This window comes from Geotrypetes seraphini, chromosome 2 (genome assembly GCF_902459505.1).
Source record: "Geotrypetes seraphini chromosome 2, aGeoSer1.1, whole genome shotgun sequence".
NCBI classification, from domain to species: Eukaryota; Metazoa; Chordata; class Amphibia; order Gymnophiona; family Dermophiidae; genus Geotrypetes; species Geotrypetes seraphini.
In genome coordinates this window covers 153,838,898-153,854,623 of record NC_047085.1, presented here as the reverse complement: position 1 = coordinate 153,854,623, position 15,726 = coordinate 153,838,898, and the positions used below count along the sequence as shown (strand labels likewise).

At 45.2% G+C, this 15,726-nt stretch overlaps 1 protein-coding gene across 6 annotated transcripts in view; it reads right to left on the bottom strand.

Moving 5' to 3' along the window:
- Positions 1–15,726, bottom strand: part of ANKRD12 (ankyrin repeat domain 12) — a 245,661-nt gene that overhangs the window by 78,654 nt on the left and 151,281 nt on the right. For all 6 annotated transcript variants that reach the window (XM_033934050.1, XM_033934047.1, XM_033934052.1 and 3 more), the window contains one exon: positions 10,090–10,237. In XM_033934050.1, coding sequence (XP_033789941.1) covers positions 10,090–10,237 — 148 coding nt within the window. The remainder of the gene's footprint in view (positions 1–10,089; positions 10,238–15,726) is intronic.

Sequence of the window (15,726 nt, the reverse complement as noted above, 5' to 3'; positions counted from 1 at the left end):
GTTTTAAAGGTTAGTAAAAGAATTTTGTATGTGATTCTATGTTCTACCGGCAACCAATGAGCTTTATAAAGGAGGGGAGTAACATGATCTAACTTCTTTGCGTTAAATATGATCTTCACTGCAGTGTTCTGTATAATTTGGAGTCTTATTATTATTTTTTTAGTTATGCCCTTATAGAGCGCATTACAGTAATCAATACAGGAAATCACGAGGGAGTGGATCAAGATATTCAAAGAGTTAGGCTCTAACACTTTAGATATGGATCTAATCATTCGTAGCCGGTAAAAACAGCGCTGAACAACTGTGCTGATATGAAAATGATAATTAAGTTTACTGTTGAAAGTGATTCCTAGTAATTTTAAAGAAGACACAACTTGAAGAGATTGAGTTTTAAATGTAATGGGAGTTAAAAGGGAAAGTCCTTCTTAGTTGGGAAAAATCATTAATTTGGACTTTTCGATGTTCAAAGATAGCATAGGTAAGTCCAACCAAGAGTTGATTTTTTTCCAAATTTTTGTTTATAAGATTTATTTCAATTAAGTTGCTTAAATCTATTGGATGAACTAATTGTACATCATCTGCATAGGCAAACATTGTAAAGCCAATGGATTGTTCTAACGTTAAAAGAGGTGCAAGGAAAATATTAAAAAATAAGGGAGATAAAATCGATCCCTGTGGGATGCCATAATCTGTTCTAAATGGGTCTGATGAAGTTTTATTAAACACTACCTTAGAGGAACGATCTGTAAAAAATGATGAGAACCAATTCAAGACCTGGTCTGTGATTCCAATGTCGTTCAGACGGGCCAGTAGGAGCTTATGATCAATTGTATCAAATGCAGATGATAAATCTAAGGACATAAGTAAAACAGACTGATCGAGATGATAAAGAATTTTTGTAGTCAACCCAATAAGAGAAAGTTCTGTGGAATGATGTTGACGGAACCCTGTTTGGTGAGGATGTAGTACATTTGTTTGCTCAACAAAGTCTGAGATTTGGCGGAAAACTATTTTTTCTGTAAGCTTAGCCAAAAAAGGAGTATTTGAAATGGGTCAGTAATTTGAAACTTCTTGTGCACTAATTTTGTGTTCTTTAATTATTGGATAGATAATTGCTTCTTTCCATGTTTTTGGAAATGTCCCTGTAGTTAAGCTAGAGCGTATCAGATTAAAAATATCTGAACCAAAGAATGAAAAAAAACATTTCAGAAAGAGTGGAGGAATAATCTCCGATTTGGAACCTTTTATTTTTTAGTATATTTAGGGTTCTCTGTAGATCATGAAGGGTGGGTATGTTAAATCTTGAACATTTAGAAGTGGAAGACTTGAAATTTCAGCTGGATGAAATGAAGAGTTTGTAAATTCAGATTTGTTTAAAAACGTATTAGCAGAGAAATCTGAACCAAGAGAATTACCGGCATTTGCTTTAGAAATGCAACTTCTAATCTTTTGGACTTTCATAGTGAAATAAGAGGCAATAGTTTGAGCAGAAGGTAATTGTACAGTCAATTGTGACTCTTTCTGCTACAAAGTCAATTTTTTTGCTATGGTATATAATGAAGAATTTTTAGCTTTTTTTATTTGTTTGGAATAATAATTCTTCTTAGATTGAATTATTTCAGCTTTGTAATATGTAGCTTGGTCCTTGAATTTGTTTAAATTTTGTAGTGTCTTGTTACGCCGCCATTTTCTTAGCGATCTCAATTGTCTTTTAATAAGGATAAGTTGAGGACTGTACCAGGGATTTCTTTGTTTACGTGGGGAAATGGTGTAAGTAACAATGGATGCTACAAAATCTAAGAATTTAGCAAAGGAAGCTTTCCAAGAAACAACTTAAGAAAATGATCAGACCAAGGAAATTGTGTATAAGCTACAACTTGAAATTGGTCTTTTAGTAATTTTGGGACAAGTACCATATCTAAAATATGTCCTGCATTATGAGTAGGACAAGTTAACAAAGGCTGAAGATTTAAATCCTTCAGAAGAGTTGAAAAATCTGAAGTAAAAGTGTTCTTATTGTCATCGAAATGAATATTAAAATCTCCTAAAATAATGGGGTTAAAAGCTGAAGAACAGAACTAAAAAAATAGCTGACTGAAGTAAAGTTAAAGTTTGGCTACTAACGGGAGGGGGAGATAAAGTAGTAAGTAATCTAAGGAGGGGTGATATTTCAACCTAAATTGAATAAATTTCAAGATATTACTGGGAGAAGAAAATTCTAATTTAGAAAGTAAGGAGTCCCAATGGATTTTTGCCAAACCACCTCCTTTTTTACCTTTTCGATGGTTAAACTGATAACCATAGCCTGGGGGACATGCATAAGCAAGATAGCTTTCGTCCCCTTCTGCTAGCCATGTTTCAGTGATACATAAAATATCAAAGTTGTTCTGAATCACTGTATCATGGAACAGATGGTACCTAGTTTTTAATGAACGAACATTGATTAGTCCAACCTTTAGGCCCTGATTCTCTAAAAGTGCGTCCCGATTTTAGGCAGCTGTAGGCGTCCTACAGCTGTCTAATCAGCCAATCGGGATGCACGTTTTTTTTAAAAAAAATGCTCCCCAGGCAGGCCGCCTATATTGAAGGCAAGGCCCGCAAAACACCTAGGCCCTGATTCTGTATAGGACGCCCGGGAGAGGCGTCCTATTCAGAATCGGCCTAAACTAAACCCCGATTCTGTAACCAGCGTCCATGTTACAGACGCGGGTTAGAGAATCGGGTTAGATTAGACACGGCCCGCTACACTTATCGCGGCAAGGGATCTCTCTGCCGCTATAAGTATAGCGGGCCGTGGCCCCCTGACCGATCACTGGCAGGAGGGTGCCCAAACCCTCCTGCCCGAAGACGCACCCCCCTCCCCAACACTACCGACCGCCCCCCCCCCCCGACAATATCGGTCGCTGGCAGGAGGGTTCCCAATCCCTCCTGCCCGAAGACGCACCCCCCTCCCCGACACTACCGACCGCCCCCCCGACACTACCGATTGCCCCCCCTCGACAATATCGGTCGCTGGCAGGAGGGTGCCCAATCCCTCCTGCCCGAAGACGCACCCCCCCCCGGCGCTAACAACCCCCACTCCACCAAACCTGTTCTTACAGATGGGTCTTGCACGTCGAGCAAGCAGGCACGCCTCGTCGAAATGAGGCGGGCCCGCCCCTTCCCGGCCCATCCCGCCGAAGCCTAAGGCCTGATTGGCCCAGGCCTTAGATTAAGTGGGGATGGGCGGACCCGCTATGCCTAAGGCCTGATTGGTCCAGGCTTCTAGAGCCTGGGCCAATCAGGCCTTAGGCTTCGGCGGGATGGGCCGGGAAGGGGCGGGCCCGCCTCATTTCGACGAGGCGTGCCTGCTTGCTCGACGTACAAGACCCATCTGTAAGAACAGGTTTGGTGGAGTGGGGGTTGTTAGCGCCGGGGGGGGGGTGCATCTTCGGGCAGGAGGGATTGGGCACCCTCCTGCCAGCGACCGATATTGTCGGGGGGGGGATCGGTAATGTCGGGGGGGGGCGGTCGGTAGTGTCGGGGGGGGGGGGCGGTCGGTAGTGTCGGGGAGGGGGGTGCGTCTTCGGGCAGGAGGGTTTGGGCACCCTCCTGCCAGTGATCGGTCAGGGGCCACGGCCCGCTATACTTATAGCGGCAGAGAGATCCCTTGCCGCGATAAGTATAGCGGCCGCGTCTACTTACAATGTAGACCAGCATTTTGCTGGCCTACATTTTTAAGCTTCTCATCTACTAGGGAGACGCGTAGGGCCGCCTAGGTTCAGCCTAAGGCCCGCCTAAGGCCCTTAGACAAGCTTAGGCATCTTGCGGGTCTCCCTAGGCTCCCGGAGGCGCCTTCAGGCCTGCCTGGGGAGCATTTTTTTTTTTTAAAACGTGCATCCCGATTGGCTGATTAGACAGCTGTACGACGTCTACAGCTGCCTAAAATCGGGACGCACTTTTAGAGAATCAGGGCCTTAGTGCCTTAGCACGTAGAATGGGTATGTGGGTAGAAGGAGTTAAATGAATTAAATTAGACTTCTGACAAGCGAGGGAACAATCTCCTTTGGAGAGGGGAAGAGGGCAGTGACCATAGTGGACCGGAATTTGCAGGTTGGAAGACATCCTATTGGGAGTAAAATTAAACAATACTGTTGTAGCTAAAATGAAGATATTTGGCAAAATAAGCATAAATAAAAGCCACACTATGAGGCTCCAATTGAAGAGGCATTTAGGAGACGCACAAAGGAGCAGGACCTGCTCCTTAAGCTCGTGCCTTTGCGGTGTGCATGGTAAGCTGGCCCAATTTATAAAATATGTACCAGCACATATGCCACTGCCATGGCGCTTTTGGAGAAGGCTCGCACTGCTTTTCTTACCAAAATAGGCTGGAGAGCAAGCAATGACAGCCGAATTGCCCTAAGTTCCAGATGATTGATCAACCAATGTTTCTGATGAGGAGTCCACTGCCCCTGAATGTAACGGTCCCCACAGTGAGCACCCCAACCCAACAGGCTGGCATCCATCATGAAAGTCATCCATTCTGATATCCAAAGAAGCCTGCCCTGGTGGAGAGCCTCCCCTGAAGCCACCAGCTCAGGCTACTGTGAGCTGGCTCTGTCTAGAGGAGCGGCACCTGAAGGGGATGATGCTGCAGAAACCACTAAGAGAGAAAGGACTTCTGTAACAGGCGCATCTGCGCTCGGGTGTAACGGGAGCATGTGTGCTCGAGCCCAGGTGACTGCTTCCAAAAAGACCATCATGGACCCCAGAACCTGAAGATAAAGCCAGGCCGTGGGAGCTGCGCAGTCCAGAAGAGCTCTGAGCGGCTGCTGAAGTTTCTGTCTTCATGCCTCAAGAAGAAACACACGACCCTGCTTGGTATCGAAGAGAAGTCCCAAATACTCCAAGGACAGAGAGGGTGGCAAGTTGCTCTTCTTGAAGTTGACAATCCACTCCAATGACTGCAACTGAAACACTACCGTTTCCACCGCACTTTCACACTCTGAATGAGACAGAGCACAAATCAACCAATCATCAAGTAAGGATGGACCTGGATCCCCTGCCGGCAGAAAAAGGCCTCCACAACTACCATCACCTTGGTGAAAGTACAGGGCGCTGTCGCGAGGCTGAAGGGCAGAGCAGTGAACTGGAAATGCTATTATAGAACATGGAAATGCAGAAACTTTCAATGCTCCAGGTAGATAAGAATATGGAGGTAAGCCTCTATGAGATGCAAGGATGCTAGAAACTCTCCTGGAAAGACAGCAGCTATGACTGTGCACACTGTTTCCATGCGGAAATAAGGACTCCACAAAAAGCAGTTGACAAACTTGAGATCCAGAATGGGTTTCCAGTCTTCCAAGCCTTTCTTTGGCATGAAGAAGTATAAGGAGTATCTGCCTAAGCCCGATTCGTGATCTGGAACAGGTTCTATTGCTTCGATTTCTAAGAAACTCTGCACAGAAGAGTAGACATAGGACTCCTTTTCTGGCCGATCTGCTGGAGAGTCCAGAAACAGATCTGGAGGCAGGCAAAAGAAAATCTATCAATAAGAACATAAGAATAGTCTTACTGGGTCTAGCACCCATTGATCAGAGGAAACACGAGTCCACTCCTGATAAAATTGAGAAAGGCGACCTCCAATTCGAGGAAGCTCCGACTGAATCATAGAATCACTGGGTCTTCTTAGGGGCTGCTGCTGTTCAGGAACTAGAGACTTAAAGCCGCCTGGAACTGGAACTGTTATAACGAGGGAATATCTCTGAGAGGAAGATCCCATGGAGCCCTGATGAAACCTGCAGGAGGAACAAAAGTTACGGTGATCTCCACCCTCTGGCCAATGAAACCTGTTCACAGGGAGAGGCTTTGGGCGGTGCTCAGCAACACTGGTCATTAGGTCGTCCAGGCCTTTACCAAAGAGAAAGCTAGCCCTTGAAAGGAAGTCTGCTTAGAGTGGCCTTAGATGTCTCCAGCCCAATGACGGATCCAAAGAGTCCAGCATGCAGACACTGCATAATCAGAAACTTTGCTAAGAATTTGAATGAGATCATAAAGGGCATATGCTACACAATCCACACCATCCAGTATCAGCGGAGGACAGGGAGGAACGTCCGCAGAGGACACATCGCGCAATCTGGAATGACAGGCTCATGCTGTAACAAAGCAGCCGCCACTCTGATACCCAAAAATGCCACTTCAAAGAGCTTTTTCAACATAATGTCCATTCTGTGATCCTGGGAATCCTTAAGCATCACTCCCCCACCTCACTAGGGAGGGCTATGCACCTGATAGCCTGCACCACAGTAAAATCCACTTTAGGTTGTTCAAAAACCTGCTGAAAATCAGGCGCCAGTAGATAAAGCTTAGACATAGCTTTAGAGGGCCGAAAAGAGTTCTCTGAGAGTCCCATTGTGCTGTAACTAGCCCACGAAGCTGTGGATGGGGTGGAAAAAATGAAGACAGCACATTAGAGTGGTCCATGACCAAAGCCTGAGAAGTAGAAGGAAGAGGATCCAATTTGAGCTCTTTCAGAACATCAGCAATGAGAAGAGAGACAAAACCATTTTTAAAAAGCCTGTGTACCAAAGGGTCATCCCCCAAATCTGGACTTTCAAGGTGGCTGAGGTGACTAGTCCCGGCAATGGTATCAGCCAGATCCAAAATAGAAGCAGTGTCAGGAGCCAGCATGGACATATCTGAATGACAGCTGATGCAATCGAGGTCCACCACTGCAGGACAAGAAGGTTCCTGAACAGGAAGCTCCGCCACTAGCGCAACAGGTTGACATGGCTCTGATGCGCCCGCCAGCCGCAAAGAACGAGCGGGTCTGTGGAATACGCTTTCCAGAGATGCCAAATAAATTCTGGTGAAAAGTCACACCCCGCAACTGTGGCAGGGAGCTGTGGAAACACATGTGCTCCACCACAAGAGTCCTCAGACTTGGAACGTAGGCATTTTGCACCAGATGCCAGTAGGACTGCTGGGCGATATTTTCCCCCCCAAAGTCACAGACCCAGGTCGGCTCCCCAGCTCTAGAGTACATGGAGGAGGCCAAATCTTAAGTTCCCACTCCCTTCCCCTGTGCGCTACAGCACATGGTCACTGATCCGGCACAATCACTGCACATATCAAGCTGATTAGGGGCTGGTGACTCCATTCCAAAAGACTTTTAGGCAAATCAAGGGGTTTTGAGGGAGAAACCAAACTTTTAAAAAATGAATACAATGATAAAAATCCAAGATGGCCACTGCCAGCAAATTTGTGCCAAAAACAGAATTGCCAGGATATCTGAGATTGTGTAAAGATAGGATGTCTTTTTAAAAACAATTAAAGACTTATTTGTCTAAGCTTTTTATTAGCTGGGTAATGCTAGAACTAATTTTAGAGCTCTGTAAAAGAGCACATTTTTATTAGTGTATGTTATTTTTAGCGGATTTATTCAGGGTTGGTGGGGAGGAGTCTGGAGATCATGTTTTTGAATATGTATGTTTCTACTGTAATTCGCTTAAGCATTAAGTGGAGAAGAAAATTTGAAAATAAATAAATTAACCCTCCCTCCCACCCCCGAAAACAAAAAATAGCGATTTGGGGTCTGGGGAGGTGGGAGACCTGAACCCTACCCTCAGAAACTGAAAAACACAATTTAAAACTCTTCACAAGCCACCTCCGAAGTTCCCATAGGAAATAATGGAGGAGTACTCACAATTCTTCAGTGCCTTTGCCTGTCAGCAATTTTAAAAGCAGCTGAGTGAAGAGAAAGGACTTTCTGCCTCAGAAACAGTACCAAATGCTCAGAGTTGAAGATCTTTGGACTGTCAGCCGGCCTGACACAGACTATAACCACCGCCCCCATGGATCCTCTGCCACAAGGTCGGGGCAGGAAAGGCAGCCTGCATCTTGAAACCCGGGTGGGTTTCATTCCAGACGCATATAACCTGTGCTTGAAACCTGTGACAAGGTCACCGGCAAGCAGACTCCCAAGGGAAGGGACCCTGAGTTTCTAAGAAGGATGGCATACAGCAGGGGACCATTGGGAACAGGTCTCAAGGCACTGAAGCCACTGAGAAACGAACTTTAAATGAAAAAATAAGAAAAAGAAGCAGAACAACTGTCAGAGACTTTTGCACAGATTGCTTACAGAAACTGTAACTGGATATATTTACTAGCTCTCAGGCTAAGGAGGTGGAACAAGTGCTCAAAAAAGTTTGTGGATTTCTGCAACTCCTGGATTGTGGGTTGTATTGAACACCTAGCATATGAAGTCCAGGAGGGGCGTAACAAAATAGTAGATAGATTTGAGAAGGAAGCAGAAAACTTGAAGAAAGATGAATATTAAAAGTTAACGCCATAAACTGATGTAGGACAAAAAGTGAAGAAGAAGAGAAAAACAGCAAATGGATAAGAAGGCCCTGGAAACACAGTTAAGAGCACAGATAGAATGAAGTTCAACCAGAGACATGGAAAAGTTGGTTAGAAAAATAAAATCACCAGACAACAAAGGTAGTAAAAATAATTTTAATTTCAATTTAGTAATTGAAATATGGCAATTTTGAGAATTTACATCAGCTGTCTATATTTTGCACTGTTCAGGAATAAATGAATTTATTTCTATTTCTCTGGTGTTGTACTGCATGCAGAGTCTGTTGCCATCATCCAAAATGGGCATTTGGCAGGATTTTCTATCCACAGACCAGACTCAGAGGAAGCGAGGCCCGAAGCTCCCATCTTCTCCCTCAGCGCTCTGCGGCACATGGATGCTCCTGCGCTGGCAGCCCAGCACAATCGAAACATGTAGTTGATAGATTAGGGGCCAAGGAGTCCATCCCTACTGATTTTAAACAAAATTGAGGAGGTTTTAAGGCAGAATTTAAGCTTTTAAAAAAAAAGATTGATAAAAATCCAAGATGGCCACTGCCAGCAAATTTGCGCCCAAAACAGCAAAAATAAAGAAATTTCAAAAGTAAAAAATAGCAATTTGGGTTCTGGTAGAAAACCTGAACCCTACCCTCAGAAACTCTTAAAAATCGGTTTTACATGAAATAATGGAGGTATACTCACAGTCACTGAAGTACCTTGCATGTCAGCTCTATTCACTGAAGCTGAATGTAGGAAAAGGATTTTCTGCTTCAGAAAAGCTCCAAAAGGACCAAACTTCAAGATCTTCGGACTGCCAGTCGGATGGATCCCAACTGAGAACTCCACCTCCTCAGAACCTCTCCACACGATTGGAGGTGGGAAACACAGCCTGTGCCCTGATACCCAGAGGGCTGTTACTCAGGATGCACCCAGCCTGCGCTTAAACCTCTGACATGGTCAGAAGGCAAGCTAGCTCCCAAGGAGATGGATCCTGAGCCCAAATATGGTGGTACACAGCAGGCTGCACAGGCACCCCAAAGGTTCTCTGTGAACCAACAGTCTAGTTCTGCGGAACTGCTTCCTTTCCTCCGGCAGAAGACCACCACAAGGGGTCACATGCCACCGAAAATGAACATGAAATCACAAAAAACTAAGAAAAAGATGCAGAGCAGATCAGAAAGACTTCTGCATGGATCGCTTGCACAAACTGAAACTGTAAGTGGCTCTGTCTCTCAGTAGTAGTAGGAGCACATAGTGAGAAAAGTGTTGGATTTCTGCAAATACTGGATCACGGCTATGGATTGGACACCTCGCATACTGAATCCAGAAAGGACATACCAGAATGTCCATTCAAGATGACCCAGGGATTTTTCTCTGTATTTTATATTCCTTATCTACCACAACATATCTTATCTGATCAATACAGTAACAGTCCCACCCAGAGCCATATACCTCAATTTCTTATGGAAGTCTACAATCCTGGACCTGAAATCTGGCTACAGATATCACTCTTAATGATGACGATGACTCCTTGCCCTCGGGGGCTTTGAACGATGCTCCAGAAGCACCGTCAACCCCTGCTGAATCAGGTAGCAAAAGATGTGGTTAGAAGACTGAACTACGGGTATACTGCATGGCAATGTGCCATTAAAACCAGCCCAGGTCAGAATGGTGCACAGCACTTGAATTAAAATATAGTTGATATTTGTAATGCAATTTGATTTAATAGTACAATAAAATTTCAGTTTCAACCTGTATAGCTATCTTCATCTTCAGAAACTGGCACCTTCTTTTTTAGCAGCTGTGCCAATTCTTCTGTCTCAGCTATATCAACTGGTCGTTCTCCATGTTTGTTAGCTTGATATGCATTCCCACCATGCCGAAGTAGTAGCTTGACAATCTGCAAAGTTAAGGAATAAAGAAATGGGTTTTTTGACACAGTAATTTTCTCCTGTCCCTCTATAATTTCAACTCAAGCTAAACCAGTTTCTATGGGGCTACTGTGTCATGATCCTGCATTCAAAATTACTTGGAGTGTTTCTCTCATATTCCATTTCTTATCAGTCAGGGGCTACAAATTAACTGATGGCTAAATCTGCTCACAGGGTATTACCACACCATACAGCAGGCTATGAATGCTGCCTTCATAGCACCCCAATTTCTAACTGGCCTAGAAAACTGGTTCAGGAATGAATGTGGGTCTTCTACATGGCAGTGCACACCATGTGTCACTGAACCACTGGGTCATTAGTATTTTTTTTGCAATGTTCTCTCTAAAATGCATATTTTTTCTGGTTTAAGCACATTGCCTACATTTAAAATTCTTACATTAGACTAAGAATTCAAGTCATACTGAATCCAAGACAACTCAGAAATAATGAGACAAAATGAAAGATTAGGTTCTTACCTTTGCTAATCTTCTTTCTTTTAAATTCACACTATTCCATGACCATTAGGTTATTTTCCTATACTCGCCAGGACTTGTAGGAAATATCATATTTCAGAGACTTTAGCTCTATCCCTCTTACCTCAGCACTGTCCCCTCAAGAACCAGTTAGTTGCAAAGCAGCCAGGAACATCTGTAGAGGACAAAGACAAAAGGGAGGGGGAACAAGGATATTCCTCAACAAACAAGGAAAATCTGCTCAGAAGAAATGTATGACAAAGAGCAACAACTGAAACAAGTCATTAAACATTAGGAACCTGAATGACAGAAACAGTGCTATAACGAAACATGACCTGCACTGACAGAGGGGGTGCCTAAACTAGGGACCCACCATAACCAAGTGCCAAACACATGCTGATGGCATTCCTATAAAGGCTGGTATGAAAATCAGCGTACCAGTACAAGTAAAGGCAGGCAATCGGTGAATCAGCAAGTACAGGGCAGGTTCCTGGAATAGAGTGTAGATTTACAAGAAAGAAGGTTAGCAAAGGTAAGAACCTAATCTTTCGTTCTTGTACAATCCCACTTTATTCTGGGACCATTAGGATGTATCAGAGCAGTCCCGGAGATACAGAGTGGGACTGCTGCCAAAACAGATGAAATAAAAAGCAGCATCCTGCTTGGCTGCCACTGCAATCCAGTAAATTTGGTGAACACCGGCAAAGAGGTCCTTCAAAGCTCTTCCAAAGAGATCGCCAATGACCCTGCTCAAAAGGACAAGATGCCTCTGGTAGAAGAGCCTTCACTACGAGAGGGAGATTCTTATGGCCACTACGTAAGCAGAGGAAATGGTCATACTTAACCATCTGGAAATGGGAGCTATGATATAGGCCTGGAGTCAGAATTGATTCTGTGTAGACGCAGCCAGATGCCACCTTGTGTATTGCTGGCACTGAGAACTGCTAAACCACGGTCTGGCAGATGGAGGGGAACGCTGGCCAGCTGGGCCCCCCAAGAACAGATGAGAATGCCTGAAGGAAAGAAAAGCATGGTGTCCCAAGCCCCTGAGGTGCAGAACCTATTCACAGGCAAAGACTTAAATCTGCGGTCCTGCACACTAACCAGATCCAAGTTGCCCCTGGAAGTGCAACTAGATGAAAGTCACTGTAGAACAGTGGTCTCAAACTCAAACCCTTTGTAGGGCCACATTTTGGATTTGTAGATACTTGGAGGGCCTCAGAAAAACCAGTTAATGTCTTATTAAAGAAATGACAATTTTGAATGAGGAAAAAATCTTTATGGTTTATAAATCTTTCCTTTTGGCTAAGTCTTAATAATAATATTGTCATTTATAGCTAAAGAGACATATGATCAAGAAACTGTTTTATTTTATTTTTGTGATTATGATAAACATACAGAGGGTCTTAAAATAGTACCTGGCAGGCTGCATGTGGCCCCTGAGCCACGAGTTTCAGACTATTGCTATAGAGGATGAATCATCTCGAGTTTGAGACCATTGCTGTAGAGGATGAATCATCACTGTCAGATGCACTGCATCCTGCGAGCCAAAATGAAAGAGAAGATGTTCAACATATCATACAGGGCATCATTATAAGAGTCATCCCAGAGACTAGGAAATCCAGGTCCCAGCGTATAATAGTGTCGGAAGCATGGCAGAGCTTAGAATGGCACGCCCTGGCAACAAAGGAAGAGGTCATATGCCAGCGGCCACTGAGTTAAACTGACACTGAAGAACACTGAAGAAAGAAATCCACTCGATGGTCCTGGACATCTGTAAAGACCCCCCTCCCCCGACACAGGGGAGAGAAGTGCGCTTGGTAACCTGCACCAATGAGGAGTCCACCTTTGGGGAAGCAAAATCACTGGTGGAAAACGTCCACCGTGGGATAGAACTGGCATGGCTCAAGCACTTATCACGGGGCCTTCAGGCGTCACCCAAATATCCGTGAGAATTCGAACCAGGTCAGATGATAGAGAAAAGAGGCAGAGTGCAGCTTCTGGTAACCCATCAGGGAACATTCTGCTGGGACAGGCTATCAAGCCTCCAGCTTCAATTATTGGAGGGATTCAGGAGATCAAATCCACCAGATGCGCAGGCTTGAAAAATCTGCACAGAGTGGGATCCACCCCCAGGTCTGGAACTCAACCCAGACCCTGTCCTGGAAATCCGCAAAGATGGCTACATTTCCTGCCGCAGCAGTACCTGTCAGCATAAATAGAGGCATGGTTAGGCATAGCCAGTGAACGAAAGGGGATCCCAAATAAGGGAAAGGAGAAAAAAACCTCGACCCAGAGGAAGAGGGGTTCCCATGGCTAGTGAGTACGCCTGTGGAAGGGAGACAGGCATGGATTCTTTAGCTAAATATACCTGATTCAGAATATCAACAAAACCGGTGGAAAACCCATCCTCTAGAGCAGGAGCTGCCTCCTGTGGACTCTTTCTGGAACTCTTGGAGGATGTGAGATATTTACCTTGAGTGGTAACTGCGCACTCCCTGCGGCCCCCAGTTGCCATTTTGTCGGACCCACAGGCAGAAACAGCGGGAAGACCGCCTTCAGAGGATGAGGGTACAGGGTCTGGACAAATTTAGCCCCCCTCGTTGGCTGCAGTGCACACAGAACATGGCCGCGCACCTGACAACCATTCACCACATATAAGGCATGGATTCACCAAAACCTGCCCTGGAGAGTCCATCGGAGTGGTTTTCTTGCAAAAACGAAGCTTGCAGAAGCTAAAAATAACTTATTTCAGATCAGGAAAATCCAAGATGGCCACCACAGGTGCCAATTTTACATTAAAATAGCCCGAGAAAAGCACAGGATCCCTTGAAAATGGTGATTTTAGAGGTGGGGGTGGGGGACTAGGGCACACTAGGAAACTGAGAAAAATCCCTTTTTTAGGCCCTCCAAAATCACTGATTAAGGCTGGCAGCCTGTACTCACTGTGCAATGTGCTGACTGGAAAACTTTGCAATAGAAGCCGACTCTGCTTACAGGGAGATCCTCTGCCTTAGGGAACTGGAAAGCTGGACTGCAAATCTTCAGATTGCCCCACCAGCCTGACTTTCACAGCCGGGTACCTCTGCCATCCTTGGACATGCTGCGCAGACGCCTGACGGAGGAATGTGATCTGGCCCAGATCCCAGGAACATCTCTACCTGCAGGAACCCAGGAACATCTAACTATGCAGCCTAAGCCCAACCCACTAATGGACGAATCTGAGAAGGCCAACTCCCATGAGAATAATACCGGAGCCCCAATCCGAAGTGCAGGCTGTTCAGAAGGTGCACTAATAACTTTCTGCAGTCTTCCGCAGTCAAGAGCTGTCCCTGCAAGGAACCTCTGCAGCACGAGGGTGAAAACCACAAACGAAAACAGTACAATTTGATGAAAATAAACACGTACAGAAAAATACAAGATCCTACAACCTGGAAAAAATGGTTCTTGAGGGGACAGTGCTGAGGTAAGAGGGGTAGATTTTAAGTCTCTGAAATATGAGGTTTCCTACAAGTCCTGGTGAGTATAAGAAATAACCCAATGGTTCCGGAATAGAGTGGGGATGAACAAGAATATTACAGTCAAACACATTAATGACCTGAAAAGGGTAAAAGTATAGGGAGATATAGTTACATTACATTAGTGATTTTTATTCCGCCATTAGCAACCCCGGCCCGATTCACTTACCTGTCTTCCGACCATCCTCCGATCCACGCATGCAAATGAGAGCAACGGCATGCAAATGTAGGCAGGGACGCGATTCACTAAACAAAAACCCTGCAACACCGACTGGGCTGGCCGATGAAAAAAAAGCGACTACTGAGGACTAGTCGCTGAAACCCTTTGCGACTGCCCTGCCTTCTGCAGCCCTGCTCTCTGCCCTGTCAGCCCTGAACTCCTACTGCCCTGAATGCCTCCTGCAGCCCCAAATATGCCTGCCTGCCTGCCCCAAACACATCTGCCTTCCAGCCCTGAACACGAACACCCTGCTTGCCTGCCCCAACTCTCCCATCCTTCCCCGCACTGCAAGCCCATGGTTTTAACCCATGGGCTTAAGCGGGCTAAAACCACGAGCTCCCAAAAGTTCTTCGATCGCCCCCCCAAAAAAATCTGAGGTCTCAGGCACGTTGTAGTCATGTGTGAAAGCTCCGTTTGAGTGAAAGCTCCTTTTCTGCTGATAGATTCAAAGGTAGCATCTCAGTTCGAGGTATCTAAGAGGGACAAGAGGAGCAAAGCAAACCCTCTCGTCGGGGGAAGAGAACAGGGACTTCAGCTGGGTAATTTGAGACAGGCACTGGAGAGATGTTTCATAGAAGCATTCAGCTGAAGCAGGTAAGGAAGTGGCTGGCTGTCTTTTTCGAGGAGGTTCCCTAGCTGTGCTAATAGAAGAAGAAAACCCCCCCAAACAAAACAACTCCGACGGCCCAGAGGTCCCGCGCATGCTCAGACCATCTATAGAAGGTCTGCGCATGCGCGGGGATCGCTATAGTGCGATCCGTGCCTACAGATAGAGGCATTCCTCCAATTGCCCTCATCTGCATGTTAGAGTTTCATGAATTCGTTGGACCTGCCTGGATCGGGCCCAATTGGGCAGGTTAGTGAATCCTGCCCTAAGGGGCAATTATACAGGTAAAACTGCCAATTAACACCAATTACAGCCAATTGATCATTATGGCCAATTAGCAGCTAATTAATTCACTGTGTTACACATGCAAATGACCCTTATTCTATAAGCTGCATTTACAAATTGAATGCTACTCAGAAATTTGGGCACACAACTTTCTAGAATTAGGAAGATAAAGGATATGTATTTCTAGAACTGTGTGCAGTCATTAGGCACTACATGTGTGCTTCAATGGAACCTAGTTTGTCACTTATAAGGGCAAGAGTAGGAGACACTGCACATCTGTGAGACGGAAGTACATGAAGGCAGAGCTTGGGCCCCTATGGACCTACCGATACACACTGACAAATGCATTGTATAA